This window comes from Danio rerio, chromosome 12 (genome assembly GCF_049306965.1).
Source record: "Danio rerio strain Tuebingen ecotype United States chromosome 12, GRCz12tu, whole genome shotgun sequence".
In the NCBI taxonomy this organism is placed as follows: domain Eukaryota; kingdom Metazoa; phylum Chordata; class Actinopteri; order Cypriniformes; family Danionidae; genus Danio; species Danio rerio.
The window spans coordinates 50,475,001-50,500,650 of record NC_133187.1 but is presented as its reverse complement, the minus strand read 5'-3'; the positions used below and the strand labels follow the sequence as shown (position 1 = coordinate 50,500,650).

The 25,650-nt window shown below is 37.2% G+C and overlaps 3 protein-coding genes across 16 annotated transcripts in view; 2 read left to right on the top strand and 1 right to left on the bottom strand.

Annotated features, from left to right (window-relative positions):
* Window positions 1–25,650, top strand: part of pald1a (phosphatase domain containing paladin 1a) — a 185,565-nt gene that overhangs the window by 42,640 nt on the left and 117,275 nt on the right. Inside the window, exon 2 of the mRNA XM_073917452.1 lies at window positions 21,873–22,027. The gene's annotated coding sequence lies outside the window, so the exon portion shown is untranslated. The remainder of the gene's footprint in view (window positions 1–21,872; window positions 22,028–25,650) is intronic.
* ascc1 (activating signal cointegrator 1 complex subunit 1) overlaps window positions 1–25,650 on the top strand; it is a 192,131-nt gene that overhangs the window by 160,557 nt on the left and 5,924 nt on the right. The window lies entirely within an intron of this gene.
* The window catches only part of lrrc20 (leucine rich repeat containing 20), a 25,002-nt gene continuing 2,344 nt past the window's right edge, over window positions 2,993–25,650 (bottom strand). For 3 of the 14 annotated variants that reach the window (NM_001430867.1, NM_001430865.1, NM_001430866.1), the window contains 4 exon segments: window positions 2,993–3,219; window positions 11,452–11,619; window positions 14,352–14,501; window positions 21,875–22,043. In NM_001430867.1, the coding sequence (NP_001417796.1) occupies window positions 3,104–3,219; window positions 11,452–11,619; window positions 14,352–14,501; window positions 21,875–21,944 (504 nt within the window). In that variant the 5' untranslated portion in view covers window positions 21,945–22,043 and the 3' untranslated portion in view covers window positions 2,993–3,103. 14 annotated transcript variants of the gene reach the window in all.

The following is a 25,650-nucleotide window of genomic DNA, read 5'->3' as shown; positions in this document are numbered from 1 at the left end:
CACACACACACACGCACAAACACACTTTTACACATACTCGCTAATACAACCACACACACACACACACACACACACAAACATACACTTTTACACATGATCACATATACATACACATACTCGCTAATACACACACACACACACACACACACACACACACACAAACATACACTTTTACACATGATCACATATACATACACATACTCGCTAATACACACACACACACACACACACACACAAACATACACTTTTACACATGATCACATATACATACACATACTCGCTAATACACACACACACACACACACACACACACACACACACACACAAACATACACTTTTACACATGATCACATATACATACACATACTCGCTAATACACACACACACACACACACACACAAACATACACTTTTACACATGATCACATATACATACACATACTCGCTAATACACACACACACACACACACAAACATACACTTTTACACATGATCACATATACATACACATACTCGCTAATACACACACACACACACACACACACACACACAAACATACACTTTTACACATGATCACATATACATACACATACTCGCTAATACACACACACACACACACACACACACACAAACATACACTTTTACACATGATCACATATACATACACATACTCGCTAATACACACACACACACACACACACACACACACACACACAAACATACACTTTTACACATGATCACATATACAAACACATACTCGCTAATACACACACACACACACACACAAACATACACTTTTACACATGATCACATATACATACACATACTCGCTAATACACACACACACACACACACACACACACACACAAACATACACTTTTACACATGATCACATATACATACACATACTCGCTAATACACACACACACACGCACAAACACACTTTTACACATACTCGCTAATACAACCACACACACACACACACACACACACAAACATACACTTTTACACATGATCACATATACATACACATACTCGCTAATACACACACACACACACACACACACACACACACACAAACATACACTTTTACACATGATCACATATACATACACATACTCGCTAATACACACACACACACGCACAAACACACTTTTACACATACTCGCTAATACAACCACACACACACACACACACACACACAAACATACACTTTTACACATGATCACATATACATACACATACTCGCTAATACACACACACACACACACACACACACACACACACAAACATACACTTTTACACATGATCACATATACATACACATACTCGCTAATACACACACACACACACACACACACACAAACATACACTTTTACACATGATCACATATACATACACATACTCGCTAATACACACACACACACACACACACACACACACACACACACACAAACATACACTTTTACACATGATCACATATACATACACATACTCGCTAATACACACACACACACACACACACACAAACATACACTTTTACACATGATCACATATACATACACATACTCGCTAATACACACACACACACACACACAAACATACACTTTTACACATGATCACATATACATACACATACTCGCTAATACACACACACACACACACACACACACACACAAACATACACTTTTACACATGATCACATATACATACACATACTCGCTAATACACACACACACACACACACACACACACAAACATACACTTTTACACATGATCACATATACATACACATACTCGCTAATACACACACACACACACACACACACACACACACAAACATACACTTTTACACATGATCACATATACAAACACATACTCGCTAATACACACACACACACACACACAAACATACACTTTTACACATGATCACATATACATACACATACTCGCTAATACACACACAAACTCATACAAACAAACTCACACATGACAATGAGACACAATCCCATATAAATACACACTAACATATACACACACACACGCACAAACACTCTTTTACACATAATTTCACAAACACACACACACACACACACACACACACACAGGTAAAGGAGTACAGAAGTGTCTTTCTGTCACACACATACATACATGCTATAACACACACAAACACACATTCATAAACACCTACATACATATAAACACAAACACACTGAAACACTCTTACACACACACTGACATATATACACAAACATATACTGACACACACACAGTTGCTCACTCTCACACAAACACAACACTGACACACATAATCGCATATACACACTAACATACACACACACAGACACTCACACTTGCACACACTCTCACACACACATGCATGCACAAACACACTTACACATGATCACATATACATACACATTCTTGCTCATACACACACACACACACACTCACACATGACACTGACACACATAATCACATATACGCACTAAAATACACACACAAACACACACTTTTACACATGATCACATATGCACACACTCACACATATACCCAAATACTCACACAACACTAAAACACATAATCACATATACACACTAACATATACACACACATGCAAAAACACACATGATCACATATACACACACATACTAGCTAATACACACAAACACATACACAAACGCTCACACATGACCCTGACACACATAATCACATATACACACTAACATACACACTCACACTTGCACACACTCTCACACACACACACACACACGCATGCACAAACACACTTACACATGATCACATATACACACACATACTCGCTAATACACACACACACATACACAAACACTCACACATGACGCTGACACACATAATCACATATACACACTAACACAATCACACACACTTAAACATGATCACATATATACACACACACACACACACACACACACACACACACTCCAGTGATGTCTCAATTGAACACAAAGGTCATTTGCATGTTTATTACACATTTTATTGTAAATCTGCTGGGCTCAGTATGCGCTCCAGAAAGCAGCATCAGGGATACACACACACACGCACGCATACACACGACCCGCATGTTTAAGTCAGGAGTGTGTATTGATGAGGCAGGGATGTGTTCTCAGGCGTCAGCGAGTTTCCGCGCACGTTCACACACTCCAGCGCCGGCATCAGGGACAGCTTCTGCATTGGCAACTCTGGACACACACACACACACACACACACACACACACACACACACACACACAATGTGTGAACACAAACTGCAGGCGTGTGCGCAATAATGGGGTTTATTGTGCTGGGCAAATTTCTATCCCAATTAATCACATCCAAAATAAAAGTTTCTTTTGACAGTAATGTGTGTGTGTGTTTATATATATATATATATATATATATATATATATATATATATATATATATATATATATATATATATATACTGTAAATACACACGCATGCATATTCTGGAGACAATGTTGATTAATATTCAGATCAAATTTGAATATGTACATGATGCTGATTAGTTAGAAATGTCATTAACTACGTAGCAAAATAGTTTTGTATGGGGTGTGTGTGCATGCATGTGCGTGCGCTTGTGAATGTGTGTGCGCGTTTGTGCGTATGTGCATACACGTGTGCACATGTGTGGTTGTGTGCATGCATGGGTGTGTGTGTGTACTTGCGTGTGTGTCTGTGTGTGTGCGCATTTATGTGCATGGTCATGTGCGGTTGTGTGTGTTCTTGCGTGTCCATGCAGTGCATGCGTGTGTGTCTGTGCGCATTTATGTGCACGTTTGTGTGGTTGTGTGTGTGCATGTGTCGGCATGTGTGTCCATGCATGTGCGTCCGCTTGTGTCTGTGTGTGCACGCTTATGTGCGTGTGCGTATGTGCATACACGTGTGTGCATGTGTAATTGTGTGCATGCATGCGTGTGTGTGTACTTGCGTGCGTGTCTGTGTGTGTGCGCATTTATGTGCATGGTCATGTGCGGTTGTGTGTGTTCTTGCGTGTCCATGCAGTGCATACATGTGTGTCTGTGTGTGTGCGTATTTATGTGCACGTTTGTGTGGTTGTGTGTGTGTGTGCATGCATGTGTGCATGTGCGGGCGTGTGTCCATGCATGTGCGTCCGCTTGTGCCTGTGTGCGTGCGCTTATGTGCGTATGCGTATGTGCATACACGTGTGCTTGTCTGGTTGTGTGCATGCATGTGTGTGTCTGTGTGTGTGCGCATTTATGTGCGCGTTTGTGTGCGTGGTCATGTGGTGTATCCATGCATGTGTGTGTTTGTGTGTGTATGTGCGTGCGTCTGTGCAGGCGTGTGTGTCCATGCATGTGCATCCACTTGTACCTGTGTGTACGCGTTTATGTGTGTATGTGCACACTCATGTGAGCATGTGTGGTTGTGTGTACTTGCGTGTCCATGCAATGCATGCATGTGTGTCTGTGTGTGTACACATTTATGTGCGCAGTCATGTGCAGTTGTGTGTGTGTGCATGCATGTGTGTGTTTGTGTGTGAATGTGCTTGCATCTGTGCGGGAATGTGTGTCCGTGTGTGTGCGCGTTTATGTGCATATGTGCATACACGTGTGTGGTTGTGTGCATGCATACGTGTGTGTGTGTGTGTGTACTTGCGTGTCCATGCAGTCCATGCGTGTTTGTATGCGCATTAATGTGCACGTTTGTGTGCATGTGCGGTTGTGTGTGTGCATGCGCTTGTCTCTGTGTGTGTGCCTGTTTATGTGCGTGTGCTTGCATGTATGTGCATACACGTGTGTGCAAGTGTGGTTGTGTGTGTGCGCATGCTTGTGTGTGCACATTTATGTGCATGTTTGTGTGCGAGTGCATGTGCATTTGGGTGCGTGCATGCATGTTCGCATTTATGTGTGTGTATCTTCACGTGTGCTTGCATGCATACATGTGCATACATATTTGTTTGTGTGCATCCATGAGTGTGTGTGTGTGTGTTCATGTGTGCGTTTATGTGTGTGCCTGTATGTGTATGTTTGTGTGTGCGTTGATGCAAGTGTGTACAGGTGTGTTTGCATGCAGTTAATATGTGTGTGCATGTGCTAATGTGGGTGTTTATGCGAGGATCGAGTACATATGTATGTGCGTGTGTGTTTATGCATGTGTCAAGATTATATGTATATGCGCAAGTTTCATATATGTTGTTTTGAACATCCAGTAGTATAGTTGTATATAGGTTGATAAGCGAAGTTTGATTTAAATCCTACACGGTGCCTCATACCGCATGCTTGCATGCAAGTGTGTGTGTGTTTGTGTGTCCGTGCATGTGTGTTCCTATGTGTGTGTGTATGCATGCATGTATGTCTGTGCATGTGCGTGCCTGTTTGTCCATGAATGTGCATGTGTGTGTGCGTGTTTGTTTGTATGTGCGTGTGTGTGTGTGCATTAAAAACACCATGTTCAGCACAACACTAACAGAATTATAAACAGAGTTGGTTTGTTGTTCTTCAGGGCTGAATCTGATCAAATCCTCCAGGTTCAGCTCAGGTCATCTCTCATTTCTAAAAGCTTCAGCAGGAGGAGTAAAATAATGCCTTAAATAAAACACTGGAGAGAAAATGTCATCCTAAAGGTTCAGGCGGTGTAAAAACACTCGTAAGAGGATCTGAATGAAAATGAAAAGGCAGAGATGTGCAGGAGGAAAAACTCAAATTACAGCCAAACACAGAGGAGAAACTTGGCTCTTAGAGTCGCTCTGGATCAAAGCTTTTGCTAAAATCCTTCAACTCAGTGCAGCTGCGCAGAACTAACTGTGCACTGATGCTGCTCACATTTACCGCGGTGTTTTCCCATTCATATTTCCCGTGAAGGGCTTTTAAAAAAACTTGGTTAAAGCTTTATAAGCCATGACCGCTATGAAGAGAATTACAATATTACACACTCACTGCCATTCGAAGCACAGTACTTGATTTATTTTATTTTTATTGTGTTTTATTTATTGATATATTTTACAATGTCAGAAAACATTAATTAAATTTATAAAAATATTGAATATTAAATTTTTTTATTTATAATTTATATTTAATATCACATAAAAATATAACCTGACTTCAATTTAATGATTTATATTTTAATTTAAAATGATAATTTATATATTTCAGAAAAATAATTAATAATAATATAATAAAAATAATAAAAAAATAATTAATATAATAAAATATTAATAATAATTAATATAATTTTAAATGAATAATATAATAAAATAACTAATAATAATTAATATCATTAAATAATTAATAATAATCAATACAGAAAATTATATAATAAAATATTAATAATAATTAATATAATTTTAAATAAATAATATAATAAAATAACTAATAATAATTAATATAATAAAATAATTGATAATAATCAATATAAAAAATTATAAAATACAAATGTTAATAATAATTAATATAGTAAAAAAATAAATAATATAATAACATAATTATAATAATTAATATAATACAAATAATAAAACAATAATTTATATAATAAAATAATTAGTAATAATCAATATAATACATAAAATATATATATATATATATATATATATATATATATATATATATATATATATATATATATTATAAAAATGCAAAAAAAATAAAATGATAAAAAATACAAAAAAATTTATATAACATATTTTTAATAATTAATATAATAAAAATATAAAAAATAAGTAATAATATAATAAAAATAAGGTGGCGCAGTAGGTGGTTGTGACACCTCACAGCAAGAAGGTCGCTGGTTCGAGCCTCAGCAAGTAAGTTGGCTTTTATGTGTGGAGTTTGCATGTTCTCGCTGCGTTCGCATGTGTTTCCTCTTGGTGCTCTGGTTTTCCCCACTGTCCAAAGACATGCAGTACAGGTGAATTGGGTAAGCTAAATTGTCTGTAGGGTATGAGTGTGGATGGGTGTGTATGGATGTTTTCCAGAGATGGGCTGCAGCTGGAAGGGCATCTGCTGTGTAAAACATGTGCTGGAAAAGTTGGCGGTTCATTCCACTGTGGCGACCCCAGATTAATAAAGGGACTAAGCCGACAAGAAAATGAGTAAATAAATGAATTTAAAAAAATTAGATAATTAATATTTAAAAGCTATTTTATTTATTACTTAGATTTTTGAAATTTCAGAAAACAGTATAACAGCATAAAGAATGCACTTTACAAATAAAAAGATTTTTTTAAATGTAATGTTATCATAGTATAAAAAAACAGCTTTTAAAGAGCCCCTATTGTGGGCTTTTGTAAATGAGCTTCCATGAAGTGTGTAACACAGCCATGAGTGAAGTGAAATATCCAGCTGAGGCTTAAATGTGAAAGTGCACAGTGTTTAAAACTATTGATTCATCTATAAAAGAGTCAACTTCAAATGAATCGTCTTGGTAACGAATCTTTAGCCAAACCATTACTCCTAAAAAAGCATTCCATACACATAAAAGCCAGGCGCTAAATTGTGGTTTCCATGACGACGGCTTTGCTTTGTGATCATCCTACGGTCGCAGAAGATGAAAGCAGATCATAGATTGAGTAAATAATAATCTGACATAAGTGCAGCGCGTCTCAATACAAGCTCACAGCATCAACAGACACAATCATGTGCAGGAGATCAGCGCTAATAATACGATATACATCAGATCTTTTTATTGTTAAAGCTAAACCGAGCCACTGAAGAGAAATGCTAAATAATCAGCATCTTTGAGCAGCCATTGGTCAGTCAGACAGAAAGCCCCGCCTCCAAACTAATGTGATTGATTTGTTAAGATACTCTGTTTTTCCATGACCCTGGTGACACTTTCTATTAACTGCATAATATAATTAAAATAATATCATAATATACAATCAGGGGTGGCACTGTGGCCTCACAGCAAGAAGTCCTGGTTTGAGCCCCGGCTGGGTCAGTTGGTGTTTCTGTGTGGAGTTTGCATGTTCTCCCCATGTTGGCGTGGGCTTCCACCGAGTGCTCCGGTTTCCCCCACAGTCCAAACACATGCGCTATAGGGGAACTGATTAACTACATTGGCTGTAGTAAATGATTGTGTGTGTGTGTGTGTGTGTGTGTGTGAATGAGTTTGCATGGGTGTTTTCCAGTTCTGGGTTGCAGCTGGAAGGGCATCCGTGGTGTATATGCTGGAATAGCAATGAGTGAGTGTGGTTGTGTGTGCCTGCGTGAGTGTGTGTTTGTGTGAGCAAGTGTGCATCTGCATCAGTGTACATGTATATTTTTAGTGTGTGTGTGTTTGTAAGTAAGTGCAGGTATTTGTGCATGCATAAGTGTGTGTGTGTGTGTGTCTGTGTGCATATGCATTTGTATGTGAGTAAATATGGGTGTGCACCTGAGTGAGTGTGTGTGTTTTTTGAGTGAGTGTCTGAATGTACGTGAGTGTGTTTGTATGAGTGAGTGCGTGTGTGTGTGTGTTTTGTGTGTGTGTGTGCATTTGTGTACATATTTGACTGTGAGCTTATGCAGGGTTTTAGGTGAATTATTAATACAAATATACATTTTTCAAACACACACACACACACACACACACACACACACACACACACACACACACACACATATCAGCAGGTCTGAACTCCACTGACAATAATGAAATCTTAACAAACAGCAGCAGCAGAGCCGTAGCGGATCATGACTCTATGATAGACGGACGTTTCTTTCAGACTTTCTCAACTTCGTTGTCTAGTTGTGAACATCTCTGCGCTTCTGTCTCACAGATTTCTGCTGGTTCGTTTCTCCAGCTGCCACCGCAGAGACAACTGAGAAGAACTGCACAGAATTACTTTGAGCAGAAACATTCAGTGTGTCTGACAGCTTATTTTCTGTTTGACAAATTCATTTCATGTCAAGCGACCGTCAATTCTCATTGCTGCATTACTGCATTAGTGTCATGCAAATCTTTTATTTCCAGATGTATTTATTGGCTGTTTACCTGCATCAGTGTAATCTTGTTGGAAAACAAAACCTCTTAAGATCGGTTTATGCTTCTACTTCGAGTGATCGCCGTGTGATCGGAGTGTTGCTGTGCATTTCCACTTCTGTATGATTTGCTCATCCCCCATGACGCTTGGGTTTAGGACAAGTGTGCCGCAAGCCTGCGTTTGAGTGAAGGTCTCAGCCGTTAGATCGCCCCCTGGGGGCTGGCTGCAGTACAAGTCATAAAGCCCGCCTCCTCCGTGTTAATGAAGGAGACTTGAGCCCAAATAAAAAAAATTATTACACTTGCAATAAAATGTCCCGAAAGATGGTTCTGGTGGATTAAGGCACTGGTTATTGTGCTGAAATAGGTGCAGATCTTCATTTGTGTAAACAGTTTGTTTTTAGCAGTAATTTAATGCTGGGCGTGTCATCGTGATTGACAGCTGTGATTGACAGTTTCTCAAAGCAGCGCGTCTGAGCTTCGGCAGGAGACTGAAGTGTTATTATTCGATTTCTGTGTTATTTTACCATGACAAAATGAGTTCAGCAGTAAACTACAGTTTCTGACATACATGATCTGGTGGAACACTGTTTATTCGCTAAGGTCAGGGCTTTTTTCGGGCTTTATTAGTTTGCTGATACACGCCTAACCACCCAGATAGCAAAACACACTCGGGCCAGTTCCGGCTAGATTCTCCCCTGCCGGAGACTTACCCCTCAGAGCTCAGACTGACTACCTCTGCTGGACCTACTCCGGATGCCTGGACCTACGAGCCGGCGCTGCCGCATGTGAGCCGGAATCAGCCCGCGACGCCGCGAGTAGGTTATGCGCTGCGGCCCGGAGCTGGCGCGATTGAATATAAAAAACCCTCATATTTGTTAACGTTATTACATCCATTTGTGTTGATATGACAGCAAACGCATGCTGAGCAGTTCGGGGGGCGTGGTTGATTTTACATAAAGCGTTTGGTTGGAAGCTCGACTCTGCTCATTTTCGCGGCTCCTCCTCTGGCTCCATCAGACAGTCCTTCTGCGCATGTCCAGGCTCCAATTTCAGCAGTCTTTTGCGACAGTTTGTGCCCGTCAAGCAGGCGTTTTGCCCTCAAGGCGTTCAATGGGAAAAGGGGCTGTCGCGTCGTCCATATTTTTTACAGTCATTGGTTTAGGACTAAACTCATACGAATTAGCCATAAACCGACAAAACATAAATTATATAAACAAAACTTTCTTATATTTGTTGTTTCTCTTGGTTTTTCACTCTTTTGTTTCCTCTATATTTAATATTTTTCCCTAACTGTGCGTTCACATTGAAGCCGGCGAGAGCGTCCAAGTCGCCGGAGGTCCAGTGAGTTTTGGAATTTTTGTTTCATGAAAGACAAAGATGCAGTTCTCTTATCCCAAGTGGATGCTATGAGGATAAACAAGAGACCAAGAACTTAAGTATGGTGAGGAAGATTAAATAACAGCTTCTAAAAGTGTCTGAGAGGCATCCCATTTTAGCCCAGTAGACCTACCTTGTGTTTTATTTGCTAATGTAAGCTATTTTTTTTAAAAGATAAATATAATATACAAATCTATACATTATTAATATGACTTCATATTACCTGTAGATCTGATAAGCTCTGATATTAATGGACAGTGCACAGATATTGAAGTTTCATAATGTTTTACGCTTCATTATTTAAATCTACCAAGCTTATTTTACAATGTTTGCAATGTTTTCATTACTCTACTTACATTAAATCTAAACCCCAAATATCAGAAATGACAACAGATAGTTCAGATTTAATTCATGTCAGTTTTAATGTTATTGATTAATTGATTGATGCACTTGACAGATTTCATTCATTCATTTTCCTTCTGCATTTTCCCTGGTTTATCACAGCGGAATGAACCGCCAGTTACCTGACAGATTTCTGTATTTTTAATTTCAGGTGGTCTGTGTAAGGTGTTTTATGTTTGGTAAAATAATTTCTAATAGCATCTTTAGTGATTTTCAGCAAATTACACTGTCTTGTCCCAATATGTGGGTTTAGAGGTTTCTGCAGAAAAATCAGAGGTGTATTTAGCTGGTTTTGACACAAAAGAAAATCTGCCTTGTTAAAAACCAAAGAATTGTCTAAAGTGACATTTATGAAAAAAACTTTATTTTATTTACCAGCTAATAACCTTATCAATACATATAAAGTGAAACTTCTGAAGCTAATCAGAGCAGCCTGATAGAAAATGCTCATTTATAAGACAAGAGCTCTGATGGGTTTAGAGGGTTTTGCATCTGAACTCTTCATATATAGGCAAAATAGTAGCCCTTAGACTGTGAAATTTATACAGATTTTCAAATATAAAACAATGATTGTGTGTATTGCAATATCATAAGTTAAAATATGCTGACAAATTAGAAAAAAAGTGAGCTTTTGACGTTAGCAGATTGATAATGTACCAACTCCTTGTGAAAATTGTGGTGATGCAGTGAGTTTGATGAGCGGCGCTGACCTGTGATCTGGTTTTCCTCCACGCTGATCTGCTTCAGACTCTTCACATCCGTCAGTCGCTCCGGGAACACACTCAGATTATTTCTGGAGATGTTGATGATCTGCAGATGCTGCGCTTCTCCAATTGCATCCGGCAGCGTCGTGAGGACGTTTCCCTGCAGATCCAGCTCTAAACAACACAGATATACCGATGTAGACTAAATTATACACATATAAAGGAAAACTGGAAATTATTAGTTTGTTTCGATGCCGATATAGATTATATATAAGGTATATGAAAAAAATAAATACAAAAACTGCAATGTTTCTGTGCATGTGTGGCACGGTGGCTCAGTGGTTAGCACTGTGGCTTCGCAGCAAGAAAGTCGCTGGTTCGAGCCTCGGCTGGGTCAGTTGGTATTTCTTTGTGGAGTTTGCATGTTCTCTCAGTGTTGATATGAGTTTTCTTTGGGTGCTCTGGTTTCCCTTACAGTCCAAACACATGCGCTATAGGGGAATTGATGAACTTAATTGGCTGAAGAGTATGAGTGTAAATGTGAATGAGTGTGTATGGGTGTTTCCCAGTATTGGGTTGCAGCTGGAAGGGCATCCGCTGCATGAAACATATGCTGGAATATAAAAAATTAGGGACCAAGCCGAAGTAAAATAATTGAAGAATGAGTTTCTGTGCATGCTGAAATTTTAGGATACCATAGCAAATGAAAAGGCATATGAAAACTTTTGGACTTCAGAGTGTGATGCTTCTTTGCATGATTAATTTTTAGGATATGAATGCATTTGAAAAATTCTGACTTCAGTTTGCAAGGTTTCTGTGCAAAACATATTTATAGGATATGATTAAAAAAACATACATATGAAGAAGTTTCTGTGCATGATGACTTTTTGGATAACAATATGAAAAGAAATGCATGTGAAAATGTTGAACTTTTTAGTGTGCAAGGTTTTTGTGCAATTAGTTTTTAGGATACGAATACAAAAAAAAATGCATACAAAAATGTGGACTTTGGCATGCTGGGTTTCTGTGCATGACAAATCTGAATACGAAATATGAATATGGAAAAACTAATGCATATGAAAAATCTTTTTATTTTAGCATGCAAACTTTCGTTGCATGACAAATTTTTAGAATAAAATAAAAATATTTTAAAAATCCAAATAAAAAATGAAATGCTGAATGTTGCAAAGTTTGTTTGCATCATAAAATTTTACAGTATGAATGTAAAAAATGCAAAGAAAAATTGCTGGACTTCAGCATGCAGGGTTTCTATGTAATAACAATTTTTAGGATACAAATAAAAAATAAAGCATACGAAAAATGTTTGACATTAGTGTGCAAGGTTTCTGTGCATAGCAAATTTTTAGGATACAACAGTTAGCATATGATTACAAAAACGTGCATACGAACAATTTGATGTTGAATGTTGCAAGGTGCCTTGGTGTGATAAAATTTTACAGTGTGAATATAAAAAAATGCATAGAAAAAATGTTGGACCTCTGCATGCTGGGTTTCTTTGCATGATTATTTTTTAGGATACGAATACAAAAAATACATACAAAAAACTCTGACTTGAGTGAGAAATGTTTCTATGCATAATGAATTTTAGGATACGAAAATTAGGATAAGATTACAAGGAAATGCATATGAACAATTTTGGAAATTAGTGTTCAAGGTTTCTCAATTCAATTTTAAATTCAACTTCACATATCCTTAAAATTCATCATTGCAATGAAACCTTGCACACTGAAGTCAGAATTTTTCTCATGTATATTTTTGTATTCGTATCCTAAATAGTCAACATTTTTGAGTGCATTTTTTTGTTTTAATATCCTAAAAAATGCACAGAAACTTCTGTTAAGCTGCTTTGAAAATCAACATTGTAAAAGTGCTATAGAAATAAACATGAATGGAGGGAAGTTTATATATAAACTACTTTTGAGAGGATCACATGCTTATGATTGCTTGCGGCTGGTCCCGCGTTACCCAATTTATGATTCACTAATCAGACCATTCCTAAGCCACAATAAATACCCCATAATTTCCACATCACAGCCATCTTAGTTTTGAAGAATCCCCTCTTCCACCTCTACTCCTCCTCATTCTTTCTTAGATGGGTGGCATGGTGGCCCCGTGGTTAGCACTGTTGCCTCACAGCAAGAGCGTCACTGGTTCTAGTCCTTACCAAGCCAGCCGACGTTTCTGTGTGGAGTTTACACGTAGGTTTCCCCCGGGTTCCTCCCACCGATCAGAAACATGCAACTTAAGTTTATTGACTGATCCAAATCGGCACCACAGACATGCTCCTTGTCAGTAGTTATCTGTTAAGAGCTATCACTATCTATTCATTAGCTACTACAGCAAGGGAGTTCTCCAGATCTACCTGTGCTCAAACTCCCTTCTTACCCTGCAAACGGGAGGGAGCCCCGGACTCGAGGATCTTATGAGCTCAGGGCTCTCTTCCGGGACAGCATGCCAAACACGCTTTATAATCAATCATCAGCTGAGTGTGAACTCCTGAATGATACAAACATGTGGACTTCAGCATGCAGGGTGTCTGTGCATGACAAATCTTTACAATACGAATACGAAAAAACAAGTGCATTTGAGAAATCTTGTGACTTCAGCATGCAAACTGACTTTGCAGGACCAATTTTTAGAAACGAACCCTAAAAAATGCATACAAACTTCAGTGTGCAAAGACTTTCAATGGGTTCAAGCCTTGCCTCATGCACTACTTTTGTATGCTTTGAGCACCTCCAAAAGTTTTCTGCACAACTCTTGCTTTAGACGGAAGAAATATAAAGAACAATGCTTTCATGCAAGTATCGCCAGCATGGCTGCGCATACAATAAAGCCAGCAGATCTATATGATGATGCAATCTGAAGTTTTCCAGAAGTCTGACCTCTCAGCTGTGTGAAGGTGAGGAAGAACTTGTTGCTCAGAGCTTTAATCTGGTTGTCGGCCAGAGAGATTTTGTGGATGTTTTCAGAGCAGCTGCGGATCATCTTGAAGACTCCGTCAGGAAAGCTGATGAGGCCGCAGTCGGACAGATCTGCAGAACATAACAAACACTGACTATTAAAATCCGCCTGTTAATACCAGAGCTCTAATTAAGAGATTGTGTTTCAGAAAGCTGTCGCCTCCGCGTAACACCACACTGCAAAAAAAGACATTTCTTACTTAAGAGCTTTTGTCTTGTTTCTAGTGCAAATATTAAAACATTCCTGAATCATGAAGCATTTTCTAGACTATCAAAAAGAGTTGTCTTTTTTCAGAAAGAGTTTTGGTAACACTTTATAATAACTACACATAGATATATACACTAGATATCGCATAGGGACCCTGAGCATGCGTCAATAGCGCCGCCACATTGGTACAGTGCTCCCAGGACAAATGTCATTCAACCGAACTAGTCAGGACAGTGTTATTACGTGAAGATGCGGGACTTTAGCGCTGTGTACGGGTGTAGTAACGAGCAAACAAAGAAAACAAAGCACAAAGGCAGAACATTTCATAAATAATATTAAGTTTTTTTCTGTTTTTGTATGTTCTGAACTTTTGTGCTCAACAGGTAACGTTATTGATGATAACAGTCTCTTACTGCATTCACCATACGGCAAAGCAGCTCCAACTCGCACTAAACACTCGGCTTATGCTAGTTTTGTTGAATAAAATCAGCAAAAGAAATATGACAACGAGATGCTGCGCTGCCAGAAACTTGTATTATTGTCGGCTAACGTTAGTGAAAGTGTCGTTCGGGGGATTCATTCACAAACGAGTCGCTCTCTCCGTCAGTATGAGCAGTGAAGGCAGGAGAGGAGCTGTGCTTCAGGACATGATTAGATCAAATTTAGCAGGGAGGGTGGATAGTACATTTCCGTACACACTAACACAAGCTTTTAGTCAGGAATGCCCATGCGGTCACTGATCCGAAAAAAAATTGAATACTAACATCCAGGAAAACTCCCGATCATAGATATATGTGTATATGTGTAAATCTCTGGCTTTGCATGGCCACAGTCCTCCACTGTACCTTGGTCCCGCATTCATTTCAAAGGAGCGCTACCCTGTAGCAAGATGGAGGCGCTATTGACGCATTCCGTCCAATAGACAACAATAGGCCAGGCGACATCTAATGTATATATCTATGATAACTACACACTATAAATCATTTATTAAGCATTAGCAAATTGTGAATTCATTATCTGTTAAATATTAACTCTACATTAATAAGCGTTAGTAAGCAGTTTATAACTGCAGCTACAAATGCTCTATTCTTGACTTATAACCACATTTAAAATGTGCTCAATAATTGTATTTTCATACTTAGTAAATGATAAATTTTTCATTACTAGATAAGGTGTTGCTTTATTTACAAACCAGTTGTATTTAAGAGTAGAGGGTTTTTAGGATCATTCAGAATGAGTTAGTAAATGATTAATAAACTATTGAAATTAACGTTTATATGTCTTATTATTCAGGCATATATTAATAATCAACTAATATGTTAATAAATGCTTTATTAACTCAACTTCACCTAGCTTTGTGACCTTATCTAAAGTGAGGACTGTTCATGCTTTATAAATCCTTTATAAATGACAAATAAAGATGGAAGAAATTGTCTTGTTTTTAGCTCTGCGTAAAATGCGTATAGGTGTAGTATAAGCAGGGAATGGTTTGGTCCAGATTTACCCCCACGCAGTTTATGTAATGGTATGGGCCTGATGTGTGTGTAGTTGAAGATGTAGTCTTTGCCTAAGTGCGCACTGCTGTTGGAGAGAATAAATAGTGGTGGGCAAAACGAGGCTTTGTGAAACACTGAAATAGTCGAAGCAAATGTGTCGAAGCTTTGAAACGTTTCGAAACCTCACTCTACGGTGCCACCTAGTGGTCATTTAATTTGTATTGCACTGAAACAGCTTCAACAAAGAACAGTTGAGCAAATTGAGGTATGAAACCTCACTTTGTACCTTTGTATCATCAAGTGGTTCAGTCGAGTGGTTGGAGTTTTAGTGACTTTAATACCAGTTGGTAATGCTTTGTTCTTGTATCGTTTTGTTTCAACATTGCTATGATATCCCAATAAACACCTTGTAAAAAATTTTTATTGTTTTGGTCATAAAACAGGGTTGTTGCTAGATCAGATAAAGTTGTGGCCAGAAGTTAACAATAATTATTTATATTATCAATTAAACTTCCCATCGTATTTTATTAACGTCTACCCAAACCGTAAACCCATCACTGTACTGTAAAAATATTAATGATTGTTTTACAGTGTTACAAAAATGATGCTAAATTTATGACGTGTTTCCATGAAACAGAAACATGATTAAAATATGTAGAATTATGATTTTGGAGTATTTGAACTAGTCGGGATTCGAACCTAAAATTAACTTGAAACACATTAACAACATGCGGTCCACTAGGCCATAAAAGACGCACGCATGGTCCACTAGGCCATAAAAGACAGAAACTTGATTTCGACCCTGTCAGTCAAATGCAGATTCTCCAGGTCTCGAAACGCTTCTGAAATGATTAATGCTTTGAATCGCTTTAGTCATGTGACCAGGTGTTTCGAAACACTTTAGTCATGTGACCTGGGTGTTTCGGATCATGCTTCAGTGCAGTGTTTCGACACACTTGCGCTTCGGGATCTCGACACTGTGTCGAAACGTCAGCCATCCCTAAGAATAAAGTAATTCTATGTGTAGCCTGCAGTGCGTGTATTAATAGGGCCAAAAAGCAAAAGTTACAACACGAAGTTCGCCCAACTTTAAAATGATTTTGAGGCAGAGGTGGGAAAGAGCCGTCATCGCAGCTTGCGCTTGTGGTTTATACGCTGTATGATGTCCTCCACCATTCAGAGGAATGTGTGTGTACGAGAGAGATGTCAGGTCTGGTAGGAGCAAATTGTGGCGACTGACCACTTTCCTCCTCTGTGTTTCCTCTGATGTTGTTTACCGCGTCAGCATCTCCACACACGCTCTTCCTTCTGTCATTAAACCGTGGAGAAGCACCACATAGTCGCAAGTTTAATGTTGTACAGAACAGAACTGCCTCAATAATTCCAATCTGCCTGTTTACATGACAGTCGCATTATCACATATCCCATCTATATCTGATTTATTTCCACATATGAAGGAGGCCTGAAAACCATCTCTGAATATCTGAATGCATTTGTTTACACGGTCATAGAACAGATCTGATCTGTGTCACATATGAGCAAACAATCAGAATTGGGTCACATTTAAATGGCAGTTTAAACGGGCCGTAAGAGTTTCCTGTAATTTTGGCTGACTTTAAGTGAAGTTTAATTTATTAAACTAATTTCGAGAGGAGTACGTACTCATGATTAAACCAGGTGGCTCATAATAGCTAATCACGATCCTTCAATCAAGGGTCCCTAGTTCCTATATATATCTCCTCCTTTTCCACTTACAACTATCTTCGTCTTGAAGAATCCCCAAAGGGAGGGAGCCCTGGACCCGAGGAATGCCTTGAGCTCAGGGCTCTCTCCCGGGACAGCATGCCAAATGAGCTTTCGTAAGTCATGAGCTAAGTGTGAACTCTTGAACTGTAATTCGGCAGGTTCACATTCACTTATGAACATTTCATTCATGCCCTCATGACAAACTAGGGTATTAGTAGGCCCACACGGAATTTGCGCGCGCAGACTTCCACAGATTTTCCGCAGAATTCCGCAGATATTTAGGCCATTATTAATTCTGTTTATTTACTTGAGTAAATCTAAGTTTATTCAGTTTTTAAATTAATTACAGTAATATTATTGACTGATATGAAAATGTTCGTCTGATTTTTGTACAATGCAGTTTATAAAGTTCTGCAGTAGTAGTCTTTTAGTAGAGATATTATATGAGACTTACTTTGTTTACCATATAAAGTGAATCTAATTGAATTTGCATTTTAAACATTAATTAAAAGTTTAAAATATACTATTTTTATTTCACATAATAATGTTTTAGTTATGATACTCCCAAAATAATTCTGCAGAAATTTTTACCAAAAGTTTTACCAAAATTCTCCGCAGAAATGTTAAAAAATGTCCGGTGATTCTGTCTGGCCCTAGCTAATATACACAAATCAGGAGTAAGGACTGGTGGGAGTGTTATGGAATTTAATATTGCCGAGTGGAAAGAAAAAAACGTCCGCATTTCGAGATGTGAGTGTGTGTGTGCGGTCCTTTACTGACAGCCACGTATGTGGATCTTGAGGGAAAATATGACGGTAATAGTTTGATTGCGGTGTTTACTTCAATACTGCCACTAATATCTGCATACTCCACATGTCTTAATTCCATTTCTGTTTAGTTCAGTTATGACTTTAGTCAGATTAGGGTCATCACGATGGCTGTTTGGAGCTTATGTAAACATTCATGTTTAACTGAATAAACAGTAAACACAAGCACATCTCATTGAACATTTATTTTCATCACCAATTATCACAGTAAACAGTTTCTCAAGCAGTTTGTGATACATTGTGGAAACAGGAGATGTTCCCCTGGTCTAATGCGCCACCTGGCTTGAGAAACCTGTTCTCAAAGACTTTTAGTCATTATTTGGGTATTGCACATATTCTGAATGCAGAATTCAAACGAGCCATTTAAATATAGATTAATTCCAAGATTACAGTGAGATTATTCTAGATTAAAAAAAATTATCTATGCCCACCTATAATACATATAAACATGTTATATATAACATGTTAACATGGCATAATCATTAGTCATTAATCTATGCCCATCTATAGTTTTTAACCATACTGACACCTCCAATAGAGATAAAGAAGTTGCTTGAATTGGTGTTAATGTATGGGCGATATATATATATATATATTGCATCACCAAAGTATGATTGAGCTTATGTGTTGTGTGATATTGATTTTTATTCCATAGTTTATTTATTATAGGTCAGATAAGTATTTCACTGCATATCGTACTGCGCATGTGACTGATAAACTTTGATTTGTATTGCAATCACTCCTCAAATCAGTGTGAATGCAGTCAGCCTGACGAACGGAGCTGGTCATTCTGAGGCTCTGGATGTTGTGTTTGTGTAATCAGAGGTGCTGCTGCACAATAACACTGATTGCCATGAGCCTTTAATTACTCTTGACTGATTTGAGGATCTGCAGAAAATGACACAGATAAAGATCAGACAGGTGGGATTCATGGAGTCTCTCAGAGCAACAGCGCCATCTGCTGAACACAGCCCTCTATGGCTGAAACAGCACTCATTCTTTCATTTTCCTTCCACTTACGTAATCTCTATTTCAGAGTTTGCCACAGTGGAATGAACCACCAACTATTCCAGCATATGTTTTATACAGCGAATGACCTTCCGGCTGCAACCTAGTACTAATTTCTCTAGTCTAGATTAACTGGATTGTTTAAGCAAGGTTTTAGGTAAAATGTTCTTATTTGTTTTAATCTATCAATTTTAGATGTTTTTAGAGGATATATTCAAATTAAATACCACCAAACTAACCGTAATTGATTTAATAGTTAATGAATTTGATGTCTACTTTACAAAAATTATCAGAAGTATAAAAAATGCTGTTCATATTCCTCAAAACATAGACAGAAATTGGCAGCACTCTTATGTGGTTCCCAATGTAAACTGAATGTCATTAATGCAAGCCTGCTGGTCACGTCTGGTACTGCAGACAAACTCAATCTTAAAAACATATGCTGTAATAGCTGGTGGTTCATTCTGCTGTGGCGACCCCTGAAATAGAGACTAAGCAGAAAGAAAATGAATGAATTAAAATGTTCAGCTTAAATAATTTCTCTAGTCTAGATTAACTGGATTGTTTAAGCATGGTTTTAAGTAAAATGTTCCTATTTGTTTTATTCTATAGATTATAGATGTTTTTGTATGATAAATTCAACATAAATACCACAAAACTGGCCATAATAGTTTAGAATTTGATGTCTGCTTTACAAATATTGTCAGAAGTAAGAAAAATACGGTTCATAATCCTCAAAACATAAACAGAAACAGGCAGCATGCTTATGTGGTTACCAATGTAAACTGAATGTCATCAATGACTAGTGGTCATGTCTGGTACTGCAGCCAAGCTCATTTTTGGTGATATCAACTTCAAATTTGGAATATAATTTGTTAAGTTATCAAATTTAGGCTTTATATATATATATATATATATATATATATATATATATATAATTATATTTTATGCAATATATTAATATATAAGGGCAGCACGATGGCTCAGGGGTAAGCACTGTTGCCTCACAGCAAGAAAGTCACTGGTTCGAGTCCCATCTGGGTCAGTTGGCGATTCTGTGTGGAGTTTGCATGTTCTCCCCGTGTTGGCTTGGGTTTCCTCCAGGTGCTACGGTGTCCTCCACAGTCCAAACACATGCGTTATAGGGTAAATGATGAACTAAGTTGCGCGTAGTGTATGAGTGTGTGTGTGTGAATGTGAGTGTAAGAGTGTTTCCCAGTGCTGGGTTGCAGCTAGAAGGGCATCCCCTGCGTAAAACATATGTTCGAATAGTTGGTTCATTCTGCTGTGGCAACACCTGAAATAGAGACTAAGCCGAGGAAAAATTAAAGAATGAAAATATCCAGCTGTAAATAATTTCTCTAGATGGATTTTTAAGCATGTTTTGCAGTGAAATGTCTTATTTGTTTTAATCTATAGATTTTAGATCTTTTTAGAGCAGTGCTTCTCAACCACATTCCTGGAGGAATACCAGCTCTACACATCTCCATGACTCTTTAACCAAACACACCTGATCCAGATCGTCAGTGATTAGCAAGACCTGTAATGGGTGTGACAGACAAAGGAGACATCCAAAGCATGCAGTGCTAGTGCTCCTCAAGGAGCGTGGTTAAGAAACACTGTTTTAGAGGATAAATTCAAATTAAATACCACCAATCTGGCAGTAATACATTCAAGTTTGATGTGCACTTTGCAAATATTGTCAAAATAATGAAAAAAATTTGGTTTATATTCCTTATGACATACACCGAACAAGGGGACACCCTTGTATGTTCACCACTAATTATCACCCGGTGGTCATTTTTGGAACTGCAGCCAAACTCAATTTTACTAAAAGCTTAACTTCAAATTTGCAATATAATTTGTTTAAATATGTACTTAGATTTTCCATTAAATTTAGGCTAAACAGGTTTTGTAAAAATACATATTTCTGTTATATAGTAATATATACATTCATTCTTTTATTATTTTCATAAACGTAAAGGCACATTTTAGATTCATTAAACTTTTGGCACTTTTTTCACTTTTTTTCAGCTAAAATCTGACAAGTGTGTTCTCTTAAATGAGACCAATCTTAAATATTTGCACCAAATCAGTCATTTAAATTGAACATGTCACTTTTATGTGTTCAAAAAGTGATATATTTCCATTTTTACAGACCCAGCGAGTCTCTACCCTCCTCCATGGTGTCGTTGATCCTGCGGGCCACTTTCGCCACGGCCTGCGCCATCCTGTTGGGTTCGGGTCTGATGGAGATCTGAGGAGCGGTTGGTGGATCAGCAGCGTCTGTAACTCATGCACAGCAAGTCACAGGTAACAGCCAGACTTCCTGCCAGAGCGCACAAACATGCAGTGATGTCATAGAGATATGTCACATCAATATCTGTAATTAATCGCCCTACATAGTTTACTAAATATTTCGCAGCATTTTCTATTATGTTTTTTTTTTTATTCTGGAGAAAGTGTCATATATTTCAGTTTTAAAAATAATTAAAAAGTGCTTAGGCCACGAATATTAACTCTGTTCATTTTCTTCTTCGATTGGATACAGAACAAACCACTGTTGTAATCAGTGTTGCCAACTATTTTCAATGAAAAGTAGCTAGAGCCTGAACGAGAAATGTTGCCAGATGACGTCACACTCTAATTTGCATATCAGTGATGTCATCACATAGTATCTGACAAGCCCGTCATGTCTCTACTCCCAGAGGGGCCGTTTATTATATTATATTAAAACATTACATCCAGATGCACAATAAATAATTTATTTTTTTAATTGAATACAAGAATAACAACTTCACTGCATTGAAGAAAAATACAATAACAAAAAAAATAAGAAAGAATTGAGAGAGAGGTAAAAAACTGTTTTGGACTTATTTAAAAATAAATTAAAATTAAAATTAAAAACGATGGCAATATGAAGAATTTATGACATTTTATAATTTCCCTCTGCCAGCTAAATCCTTCAACTGTGATATAAAGAGTTTGTCACGTTATGTGCATTTATTTAAAACGTTTCTTTACTTTAATGAGAGGGAAACCATTATGCCTAAACTTTTTTTGGATGGAGTGTCTTTTTTTTTTGATAAAAAATGTGACAACAGACTTGTCAGACGATTGTATTACTTTGTATATACCTCCCCAAGATGTCAATTTTTCTGGACCAATTTTTCTGATTGCATTCAATGGAAGAGAGCATGGTTATTACCTGAGAAATTCAGCATATCCAACAAAATAAGAGAGATACATTTTAAGATCTTGCATAATGTTTATCCTACAAATTTCCAAATTGCTAATTTTTTTGATATATCTAATTTGAGTACTTTCTCCAATATATATGAAGAGACTTTATTTCACTTATTTTATAGTTGCACTCACATTAAACATCTTTGGAATAACATTATTTTGTATTTATCGTCCTTATTTATGATTTAAATTAATCTATAAATAATACATTTATATACTACTTTGTGGACTCATGGGTGTTCTGGTTTAGATAAGAGGTGTGTTAGGGCGCATTGTTAGCACGTTGCTATTTGAGGAACTAAAATAAACTGCCCAATAGACCAGCTTAGAGGAGGTCTAAAGTGCAGCACAAAATGATTATTTTCTACATCAATATAAACACCAAAGCTTTATCAGTTTATTCATGACAATTTGCTTTTGTGTAATGTTATTATTAGTAGCTGTATTGTTTGTTTTATCCAGATTTATATTTGTTTTATTAAAAACAAGCTTAGATTTGCCCACCTGTCAGGGTTTAGACCACAGCATGTGTGTTTGGATAAAACTCAGCTGTTGATCACACTTTATTATTATTGTTTATTTATTCCTTACCCTATCCACGAGAGCGAAAGTGAAAGTAAATAATGAGGAGGCTCATCTCTCATTCTCGTGCTGCAGATGCTCTGTTTAACAGTTTTCTCGCTAGTGAAGTGTTCAGTTTTTCCACTTACAAACTCCGCCATGTAAATAGCAAATGCTCTATGGTGCGACGCAACTGACTCTTAAAGGGAATGGGAGATGAGACTCTGATTGGTTTAGTCTCAAAACACACCTATAACTCATTAAGAGGATAAGCTCAACCCTGTTAGACCTTGTGCCGTGGGCACAGAGTGGATTTTCCCATCCTTAAAATAGCAAAAGTGGATGGGGAAGGCTTTGGACTTTGTGCCTAGATCGTTAAAATAGAGCCCTATGTATTCAATTAGGGCTGCACGATATTGGAAAAATCTAACATTGCAATGTTTTTTTATTCTGCAATATATATATTGCGACATAAATACAATTTCACTAGATGTGTTAAATAACTATTTGGGGAAAAAAAATGGTCATTTTAGATTGATTATTATGATTCTGTAGGGGAGTGCATCTGCAAAAAATGTAAGAAACAATCTATAAGCAGAGATAAATTTAGTAACAAAAAAGATACAAATTATATAAAGAGTCAAACTGTATTCAGGAATACGATAATTGAATAAATCAAATGTAAAATAATACTGCATAGTCTTCTTTTTATAAATGATTCAATAGTATTTGTCATTATTAATTTGTTAAAGTTAAAAACACTACAATTTCTTAGGCCTGAACTCTTTTAAACCCCTCACACAGTCACAGGCCCCAAACAACACTTGTAAATTACAACACTTATAAATTATAATTTAGACTCAACTTGACTATTACGAATGATCACATCGAGATATCGATGCTGAAATGATATATTGTGCAGCCCGATATTCAATTTATTGTAATGCAGGGCATGGATGTATAAAGTATGTATACTACAGTCATTTTTAGAAAATACTAGTGTTTTTGAACCATACTATAGTAAAAAAAAAAAAAAACTTTAATTACTCTTATTCTATAGTTTCTATGGTAACAAAACAGCTGTTTCAATTGATCTGTTGTGGTGATTCTACAGTTGCTATGGTAACATAACAACTATAGTAATTGATCTGTTGTGGTGATTCTACAGTTGCTGCGGTAACAGAACAACTATAGAAATTGATCTGTTGTGGTGATTCTATAGTTGATAGGGTAACACAACAATTACAGTAATTGATCTGTTGTGGTGAATCCATAGTCGCTATGGTAACAGAAGAACTATAGTAATTAATCTGTTGTGGTGATTCTATAGTTGCTATGGTAACAAAACAACTATAGCAATTGATCTGTTTTGGTGATTCTATAGTTGATAGGGTAACACAAGAATTACAGTAATTGATCTGTTGTGGTGAATCTATAGTCGCTATGGTAACACAAGAACTATAGTAATTAATCTGTTGTGGTGATTCTATAGTTGCTATGGTAACAAAACAACTATAGCAATTGATCTGTTTTGGTGATTCTATAGTTACTATGGTAACAACGTCTGTATCAAATGATATTTTGTGGTGATACTACAGTTGCTATGGTAACACAACTATAGTGCATTGATTTGTTGTGTTGATACTACAGTTTATATAGTAACAGAACAACTATAGTAATTGATCTGTTGTGGCGATCTTATAGTTGCTATGGTAACAAATAACTAAGCATTGATCTGTTGAAGTAATTCTATAGTTGCTTTGGTAACACAACAATAAAATAAACAAACTAGCCAGTAGTTTTCTACAACTCTAGCATATCTTATACTACAATACACCACAGTTTACTGTAGTGAACAGTAAAGTATACCACAGTATCCATTTATTACAGTTTATCAGTTCACTATAATGAACACTACAGTATGCTGGATCATTCATTAACAGAGAGTTGTAGATACTATAATATATACAGTATAACACACTTTACTATAGTATGGTTCAGAGTAGTGTTCTATCATGTATGAATCTGCATTTGTCAGCTGCTAAAATTAGCTCAAACAACAGATGACACAGCAGAAGCGGAGACATTCTGCCGTTTCTGTATTCATACCAGCTCCACACACACACACA